Source organism: Penaeus vannamei, chromosome 37 (genome assembly GCF_042767895.1).
Source record: "Penaeus vannamei isolate JL-2024 chromosome 37, ASM4276789v1, whole genome shotgun sequence".
In the NCBI taxonomy this organism is placed as follows: domain Eukaryota; kingdom Metazoa; phylum Arthropoda; class Malacostraca; order Decapoda; family Penaeidae; genus Penaeus; species Penaeus vannamei.
Window position 1 is genome coordinate 10,552,130 of NC_091585.1, and position 10,543 is coordinate 10,562,672.

Sequence of the window (10,543 nt, forward strand, 5' to 3'; positions counted from 1 at the left end):
CTTATTCCATTTTGTTAGCCATAGTCTTGTAGTTTTGATAAATCATATATCCATGCATACATACTCCATTTTTATCAAGAAACCAATAAGCTTATATTCATGATAATTAATAACTGTATGATAAAAACAATTACTAAAATTCCCTGTCAGCTCATTTGACAGTATATGCAGCTTGTACAAACCTTTTCAAACTGCTAAATGGCCTTTATTAATCCACAAAAAAATCCACTGAATATTATTTAAGTAATGAAACTGCAGATAGTCAACAACTTATTCATTTGAGATTACATGCAGATTAATTACTTTAGTTTCTCTATACAAGATGTGTGCAGGGTGTTCAGTTCATGCTCAGAGCACCACAGATATTATTTGAATGGAGCAGAACTCTTCATAAATTTGTCTCCTTTATATGGGATATTATAATGACCTTTTATGATCATAAATGCTGACTTTGATATTGGTAAGGATTCTTGGATTCCTCTTTTCAACCAGTGATTCCTCTTTAAAAGCCAATTAATCATTCATACTTCACGTAATCATCATTGTCGTAATAATTCATTCTGAAAAGCTTGTAACTCATTTGGTAACATGACCTTCACCTGTTTGACATTTGGTAAGTCTCTTGGCTTCATATTTCTGAAACCTCTAGCAATATTGTGGTTGTTAAAGAGGCATTTTATATGTGAACAAAAAGAAGAGAGAGGAAAAAATATATGCTCTTCATATAGAAATATGTCACTCTGATATGTTTCAAATAATTATAGATGACATACAACTGTCAACTAGTTTTGTAGGACTTTTGTTACCACTGATGAACAAGCATATTTCTGAACACTTACGGATTGTTGACTCCTCACTCTAGATCTCTAGAATAATATGGCAAACACTGAAATTCTTTATATTTTATTGGGAAATAATGAATCACGTTATTCAGAGATTGTAAGGAGTCTTCAGCCTGAATTCTAATACGATAGGACTAATGCAGCTCCTTTTGCAAATATGATATTGTTATGCCAAATTGTAATTCTGAGATGAAAGATGTTAGGGTAGAAAATTTTGTCACAAATGAAGGTGTTGAGACATGATGAAGCATATCCACAGCTGATGTGAGGATGTGATGCTAGCAGAATCATTATCTACAAATATTAGTTTGTAAGGGCAGTCAGTACATGAAACATTTTGAGCAAGTAACTAAAGGTACATGAAACAAGAGGCCATATGAAAAGATACAGGTGTAGGTAATGGCTTTTGTTACCATTCAAATTTATACAGGAATGCTTGGGTAGGTCATCATCTTGTTCCTACACTTTCAGAAAAGTTTAAGAAGGTTTAGTGAAAGCACAAATTGAAGGCATGGTCTAATTTTACTGGTAGGATAACTTGGTGACAAAGTGAGACTCTCTTCTCTTTATTGGTTCTAGGGCATTGCTTTTTGTTATACTGTATAAAGAAGTAATGGTTGCACACTTGTTGTTGCACACAGTATTTTTTTGTTTCTTAATGATTTAGTACTTAGGCTACTCACTTTCTTTTATATAAGTAACATTCAAATGAACATATGTGTACTTAAGGTGGATTGATAAATATGCATATATATACCCTGTATTACTTGTATTACCTCAGCTCATATTCATACTTTTATATATTGGTTTCATGATTTATTTTCTAATTATTCAGCCTATGCTATTATCTATAACAGTGATAAAAAAGACCATAAATTGGAGTGTCTCACTTGCAAAACTTATTAAAATGTCTAGTTCTATAATGATATAGCCAAAGTAATAATACTTGCCGCTAAATATAAAATGAGAAAAACATTGGATATACTTTCTATCAGTAATTCTATCTTAAAGCCTACTATCCTACCATGAAATGAAACTAATATTGTTGAATATAGATAGTTCCTGTAGACTTTAATTTTTGTTCCTGTGATAATTTTATGAAGTTAATTGTTCATTCTGTGTTTGTGCTGGTAGATTTCATAGTTACAGATATGGTTTTTATCAATTATTTAAAGCAACAGGTTCATTATCTGGTTCCAGGCATTGTCAATCTTATGATTTCTATGGTAAACAGCTGATTTGTTGCCCTTGTTGAAAATTCCTGACACTAGAAAGATGACCTGCCGTAGAACTTCAATGACTGAATCCAAATCCCAAGTATACTGTACTTGTGTTTTCTGTACTGTCCTTTCACTGGCTTTTTAGGTGTAAAGAGCTCTACGTTTCAGTGTTGAGAGTATAATAAATGGCTGTTAGTAAAGTATCATTTTATTAACAAATCACCAAAATTGGAACTGTCCTGGTAAAGGTAATAAAAATAGATTGTCGCACACAGTAACAACCATCTAGTTTGTTGTATTGAAAGTCAAGAAAAATGTATTTTCATAAACTTTATCTCTAACAATATATATCACTTAGGGCATCTTTAAACACAAGTAATGATAATGAGAATTCCTTTAGTTGTAGCTACAGCAGGTAACTTTGGGTTTACATACATATTACTATACGTATAAATTCTAGCATGATGACATACAACATTTAATCCTATCCAAATATTTGAGGAAAATGAGAATATACCGATGACTTATGCAGAATTATGAAAGATAGAGTGATTAATAAAGTTTACGTCTATAAAACCTTTCTTCTGGAGAAGGATTACTTTCTACACATAGTTTGGGGGGGCTGAATTCTGACCGACTGGTAATCTGGAAAAAATATAAATATATACATATCCAAGCTGTAACTAAAATTTAATTCAGATCATACAAAGAAAAAAAAAAAATCTAATATTGTCTTTGTCACTACTTATTGTTTCTTCATCCTTCTACAATAACTAATCTACACAGAAGAGAAATGAGAAAAAACTACTACTCAATTAAGAATGATATATTCAAGCTTTATTTGGTCTGCGGAAAAAGAAAATTACCACGTGTCCTTGCCTGACTTTACTGATAAATCTGCTCATTGCCAAATTCAATAATTAAGTTTTCCTTTACTTTCAACAGTTACAATCATACTTAAAAGATAGAGACACAATTCTTTGTCATATAAAAATCTACAAAATTAATATACCCTACTTAGTATAACAACGTTGATTAAGCAAAAAAGTTACAAGATTTTGCAATATGATTCAGCATATAATTAGGACCTAGAAGTTCTAAAACCAAAGTAGATGGTACTGGAGAAAGTAATCCCACAAAGCAAATAGTACTTGGGGAAGAAATTGCACTACTATTCAAAACTTTTGCTATTAGCAAATATATAATTGGAATCATTGGCTAGCCAGGCAAAATAAATAATACTACTGGTCCAAGGAGATGGAAAAATTTCAACAAATACCTTGTTTTACTGAAGTATTAATATAATATTGAAATATTTGCCTAATATGAAAAAACAAAGGAAAGTTAGAAAAAAATATGTGCCTACTTATTTAACCATACCTGATTACAGTGACTATTTGGTGGCCAAATCTCTTGTGGTTCCCGGTGATCCACCCAGTCTCTCACACAAGCTGCATTACCATCCCTTCCTGTACATGAGTGTAAGCAACCAATAAACAATTGATACATAAAGCCCTATGAGAAAAAAATGAAACTATTTTTTTCACACCCCATTTAATCTTTTTCATGCTAAATCACTCATTCTTGGTAAACCCTAGATATTAACTCATTGGATACAGATGACATGGCCATGATGTCATACAAATAAATTGGCTGACAGCCAGGTGAAGGGAATGTACCTTCAATTAAAAAATTTGGCTGAGGGCCAGGGTGATGGGAATGTGCCATCATGAAAAATTCTGCTGAGAGCCAGGGTGAAAGGGATCACCCATCATATATGCCCAATGATCTTGGAGGAGTATTAGACTCAGTGGGCATTTAGGAAGGGGGTCTTGCAATATTTCCACAAGTAAATGAGGGTGAAATATACCATCTGTGAGCCATGGCTGGAAGAGCACAGGCTCCAAGGAGGATACTTTTTCCATACTCAGGATCCTATTCCTGCCCACCATGACCACCAGTGCAAGATGTGTTACAGAAAATTGAATAATACAAAATTATAAAAAAAGGACATAATACTATATTACTTATTGCCACTGTGACTGGGTAGAGTTGTAGATTACCTTCAGACATAATATGGTATCCGCTCAAGGAAATCAGTTTATTACCATCTTGATACAGCATAAGATGATAAGTACAGACATTGGAAAATGGGGAAAAAAAAAAAAAAAAAAACTGCAAAGTACTCAAGTAAGATTTTTTTTTTTTTGTCCATGTGCAGACAGTGGGGAAACCAGATCCAATATGTTAGTATAAAGATAAAATTACTAATATTACCTACTTTATTTAAAAAACAAACTTCCGTTTTAAAAATCAAGACTGGATTTTTTTACCTATAGAATTTCGTAAGGTATTTTACCATCCTGCTTTCATAGGCTTGAGGATCATAAATACTATTCTATGAGCTTTAATATAAAACTGCCCCTCCCTAGTAATATACCTAGATACATTTTTCTTCCAATGAAACACATTTCTTTTAATACAATGTGCATAAACATGTTTACTTCATTTTAAATATAAGCATCAACTATTGTGGACTGTCAATACTTTGTAATGTTATTTCATAGTTCTCTTTAATTTCAAGTTTTTATTATTACACAGTACAGTAAAGCCCCTCATTTGATGAATGATTATTACTGAAAAAACTCAAGTGTGAATTAGCCATATGTGAAAAATGAATAATAAAGCCAAAAAGCAAAATTCTAGTCAGTTCTGGCGAAGCAGATTTTCCACACTATTCTGCATGTTTTCTATAAAAAAAAAGCTAATGAAAATCTTGTTTGAGTCATAATCTAATGATAAAATGCAATGTACAGTAGCAATTGCTTAAGGTTGCCAAATACAAATAAGCCATATGCAATGCTTGCTTGCACACAACAGACACTAATAGTCATATGCTTTAAAGGAATTGTGGAATCCACTCTTCGAAGTACAATATCCCCTACTAGAGAATAATATCACAAAAAATCAACTGGTATAGCAAAATAAGGCTAGAGGATAAGAATGTTGTATTTTTGAAACCGACAGTTCTAAAGTTATGTCAAAACTTCCTACAATTGTGAAAAATCTAGCATAAGAAAATTGTGTCAAGAAGTGATTTGCATAAGTACCCAACTCCATGGCATAAAAATTTACTCAACAGTCTAAGTTGCAATGACTGCGTGCCCATGGGGAAGATTGATAAAACAACTAGAGACACATTCTGTGTACTCAGCAAGATAAGAGCTGAAACTCTGAAGTCATGAGGAGTGTTTTCCACAATCTTTTCGCTTTATTTGTGGTATTACCATTCATGTCTGCAGATTATTCTTGCACTGACAATTGTAATTTTTAGTCCTCTGCAACATTTTCATGCTCAATTTTGCTGACCTTAATGCATCAACAACATAAAGAGTAACACAATAAAGTAAGTACCAAGAGCATTTAAATGTAAATTTTTCCCCTCTTAAATTAGGTTGATTTAAAAAATTCCTGGTTTCTCATCAGAGCTTTCTCAAAATTCAAATGCAGCACACCTTTTTTTATTACTATTATTATTGTTTCATCGAGGCCAAAATAGGATTACTTTTCACAGGCAATGCCAATAAAATGGACATCTCTGCATGTACAAAAATGTAATTTTAGAATTTTAAACGAAAAAAAAAAGTAATAATTGGTAGATACATAGTGCATTTGAGTTTTTTGATAGTTTTACAGCTTAAGAACAGATTCCATCAGTGGTGACTTCTCAGGGCAATACACACTGGTGCCACTGGTACATACTTTCCATTTTAGTGACTAACAAAGATAAAAAGGTAAATTGAAACATGTTGCTGTTCAGACAGATATACTTTTAAGGCTCTAAGTGGCAGCCATTTTGGTCGTTTACAAACGGTCTGCAAGGTGAAGTGAACTATTTCCAACTCTCGCCGTTTACCACACAATACTTCGCAAAATGTTCTGTCAGGTTGTGTTTTGCACAAGTGAATATGAAGACATTTTGTAAACGACAGGCTCTTTTAATGCAGCAGCGATTTTCATATGGGGGCGCTGATGAGAAACCAGTTTTTAATAGGCATTACCAAACATTTTGTAAAATCTAGCTGTCTCTGACCAATATATGGAAAATCATAACTGTGTAATGCATGTTTCTTGCCTGCTGGGTGAGGGTGGGGATGCTGAAGTCTTGTTACCTCCTGTGAACTTGAATTCTGGCTACTGCCTTCGCTGCATGGCTCATCTCCACAAATGCTGGAAAATCTCTTCTGTATGTATCATAAAGCTTACACTTTTTCAAGTTAAATACAAAATTGTGTTTAAAACTATAAAGAAAATCTGAATACTTACTTTGACTTTAAATCATAATTAAATCCTGTTAATGGATAAGGGGCTCCCTCTGGAACATATTGTCTTCTACTATTGTAAGTACTCCCATACTGGTAATCCCCCTGAAATGGCCATGCCCCTTCACTATTTTTACAACATGCATGACTTTGAGTATGCATAAATGGGGGCCTTCCACTGCCCTGTCTATGATCATTCATTGTGGAAAAAACAGACTCCTTGGGCTGAGTCATGTTTCTGAGTGTTGGATCCCCTGGAGGATGGTCAGTAAGGAACCTATGATCCAGTTTACTGTGGGCCATACTTACAGTTGAAGGAATATGCCTTTGATATATATCCTGTATTTGTGACATTGGTTGCATGACAGGCTTGTTTAGAACTGAACTGGATGCATATTTATCACTTGAAATAACATTGAAATGAGAATCATCTGGATGAGAAAGAGAAAATGAATTTAATGAAAAGTGTGGTACAGATGAATTGCAGATTGAATGACTAGGTGCAATTCTCATTTTTTGAACTAAGGCATCTGGTGGATAACAAAACCGGTCCACAATGGCTGAATTATCGGATTCAAATTTTGCTTGTTCAGCAGATATTCTGCTTCCAGTATTTGTCATACACTTCCTACCGTTACACCCTTCTCTGATCTTACAAATCTCTCCTTCATTAATCTTGCCATCCCCTAACTCATCTTGTCTTGTGTCCAGAAAATAACAATTATTACTATTTTTACTTCTCCAGTATTCATCTGTCCTGCTCATACGAACATTAGAATCTAAAGACTTTTGTCTTTGTCCATTCTTTGACAATACTTGCATGAAGTAGTCTACTGAAGAGGATGGGGATTCATAACCTGTATTCACACAATGATCTTTCCTTGGCTGTTCCTTTGACTGTTCTTCATATCGCTGTAAGAAGTTTATAGGATTAACTACTACAGTCTTAGGACAACTGGCACTCATAGCTCTGTGAAATTTTGGTGTTCTTATACCTCTTCCCTTAGCATGGCATTGTGATGTAATGTCAGTTATTGTCTCTAAATTTGCAGAGACATCTTTATGTTCCTTTGCTTGAGCAAAACCACTACACTCCATTCTATCTTTATTTATATTTTCTTGTTCAAGAGAAATTTCTCCTGTTCCACTAATAAGCATACTGTCTTTCAGTCTATCTGAATTTGTAAGATCCAACTTATTTTCATACTGCTTTAGTAAAGCCCTTGGACTAATGATAGTTTTTTCAGTGTTTAATGTAACATCCAGAACCGAGTGTTCTTTTGATTCTATAGCACTTGTCTGTGGCAGTCTTATATCGGAAGTATGCCTTGCTTGCAAGTAATCCCTTGATGTAGGAGTTCTCAATGATCCTTCATCAGCCTTCTTGCACTTGTTCTTGGGCTTTGGGTCAACTGCAAGAGAAAAAGATTTTTTTTTATTATATCAAATATTTATACAACAAAACAGCATAGAAACACAAACATATAAAAAATATGTACATCTAAATCATACATGCAATTAAGAAATGGCACATACACACCCTAAAAATGCTATAAATATGATAATTAGGCTTCGTAATACGAAAATAGGCCGTGGGCAACATCTCACACGCCTTGGTAAGTTTGCACATGTAAAGGCATGCAGTATCTGTGTTTTCATTTGCTGACTTCAATTTCCTGTTTTTTTTTAAAGCTCAGTAATAAATTTCCACGTACAAACTTCAAGGCTTTTGAAATTTCAAAAAATGTACTGCAGAAACATTTGAAAAAATTACCTTTTCATGTGCATGACATTTCACAGTTTTGGGTTATGATGTACATGCTTGATATTACGAAGACTAATTACGACAAAGTACAACTTTTTGTTTGCAAACCACTGCATTACACAGAACTTCAAAAGAATTGTCCAATGTCAAGCTGCATTCACTGTAACTATTAAAGCAAAATCATTACCTTTACCTTTGCCATTCATGTGATGCCTCTCCACAAGCTTACTAAAGGCAGCTGATATGACACTTGGTGGATGACTCTGCCTTCCTTCCTCAAGTGTGTACCTTCAAGAAAAAGGTAGGTAAAAATAAAAAATAATTACAATAACTCTAAATGAACCCTGAAAGGAAAAGCCATCTCCATTCTGATGTGGCACAACAGTATACTAAATAATCATTCTCCCCTAATTAAAATAAATAAAGTAAATAAAAATAAATTCATTAATTAAAAATAAATAAATAACATTAATCAGTCAATTCATCAATTAATAAAAATGGAATGGACATATAAAAAAATATCATGAAATGATGCTTTTTCCATAACTTAACTCCTGAATTGTAGCCACTACCTTGACCTCACTACGTTGTAATTCAATTCATAACTTTCATTAGTAAAGTTGTTCCCCTCCTGAGAATATTTATTGACATAACCCAGTAGTTCTAAAACTTTAGTGCTAAGAAATAAGGATGTTCAAAGCACAAAGCAATTGATAAAAAAAAGACACATATGGATGGGCTTATATTACTTGGACACAAACAAATCAAGTGTTTATGTCATTGAAGAAAACATCTTTGCTTACCTCCATATGCTATGCATTTTCTTTACCACTGCCACATTTAATTCTGAAATCATAAATCAATCATCATTTCTATTATATTTTTTCTTAAAAGAAGAAATTTGAAAATAATAAAATCACAGTGAATGGTCATAACAGTAAATCCAAAGAACAAAGTAACTTCCATCCTTCTTTTCTACCTACTTCTAACTCTGCCTAATTTCTTTGCTGCTTCATCTAGACTCTCCATTATAGCCTCTGTTAATATTTCACACTGCATCTCCTGTAAAATTATCCAGTTTTGAAACTTTCTAAAGAACTGTAGATGCTCACATGTTCTGAAAGTCTGATTTTACTTGAACATCTTTATCTTCTTTGGAGGATAAATTATTTGAGATTTTAAAAAGTGTATAAGAAATGGAATGCTATTATTTGTTTTAGTGTGATGAAATGTATGAAAATAGTATCAGAAATATATACTTTTAACATGAAAGGCACAAATAATAAACTACTTTGTCAGCTATCATGAAATGCACAGAAATATATATACCATATATATTTTTCATAAAAGTAACCTTCATACCTCCTCTTCAGCTGTAGACACTTCAACAGTTGACACCTTATCCTCCACTGGCTTACTAGGAATCTCTGAAAGCAAAGAAATTATTACAAAAAAAATTGTTTTATGTGCATACAATCATGTTTTATACTTATAAGACAAAATCATGAGAGGATTGCATAGTACAAATATTATAAATATTTTCATAATTTTCGATACAGATAACCACTGTCAACACAAAATATATCTATACATTCTGAATTTATCATTTAAACCAAAATATCCCATCCCTACGACCCCTAACCTCCTCTTCACACAGGGGAATATAAAAGTTTTATTTTGTTGCAATCTTGGCCCACACCCTGCATACAGAGCACAATAGCTAAACTGGACCATGTCATATCCTAGAGCTATGTCCCAGTTAGTTAACATGCAAGTACATCACATATCCCACAGCTGAGTCCTCTCTGGTTGACAGTGGACATGAAGCAACTCTTGCACTGGACTGCTACACAGTGTTCCCCAGATTTCTTGGCACACTCCCAGCCTACATAATACCAGGGTTCTAAGACATTCTGGATACTCCACAGTGAGTAGGAAGAAAGTCTGATCAACCATGGATGTTAACAAACTGTAGAACTCCAGACATAACACTACTTCACTTGCAGTATCCACCAATCATAGCGATATCTCATAACCCACTCACAACAATATAAGAGATAAAATAAAGTAGTAGCCAAAATATCTATTATATGTATAATTTACAAATTGTTTTCATGGCAGTCTTTAAATGACTGTAATTCTACGTTTGAAATATTTAATGTATTCACAGGATACAGTGAATACATTAATGCAACAAATAAAATTCGATTTTCTTCATGATTTTGCCCTAAATTTAAAAGTATCTGAAACATACTTCTAAATATAAATATTCCAATATCATGACAGCTGACCTTTCTCAGAAACTGGGTTACCACGCTTAGAACCTGATTTTTTTCTCTTCTTTGTTTGTTTCTCTTTATTTTCCTCACATGGTGGATTTCTAGGTCTCTGAAA

At 33.3% G+C, this 10,543-nt stretch overlaps 1 protein-coding gene across 3 annotated transcripts; it reads right to left on the reverse strand.

Moving 5' to 3' along the window:
* Window positions 1-2,257: 2,257 nt before the first annotated feature.
* On the reverse strand, window positions 2,258-10,537 carry LOC113802185 (uncharacterized; the record flags this gene model as incomplete). 3 transcript variants are annotated; one of them, XM_070115520.1, is given in 9 exon segments in its annotated part: window positions 2,258-2,707; window positions 3,443-3,531; window positions 6,198-6,292; window positions 6,389-7,796; window positions 8,343-8,437; window positions 8,953-8,995; window positions 9,133-9,211; window positions 9,512-9,576; window positions 10,441-10,537. In XM_070115520.1, coding segments are annotated over 9 exon segments (2,064 nt in total), but the record flags the coding sequence as incomplete, so codon positions are not given.
* Between the last annotated feature and the right edge of the window lie 6 nt (window positions 10,538-10,543).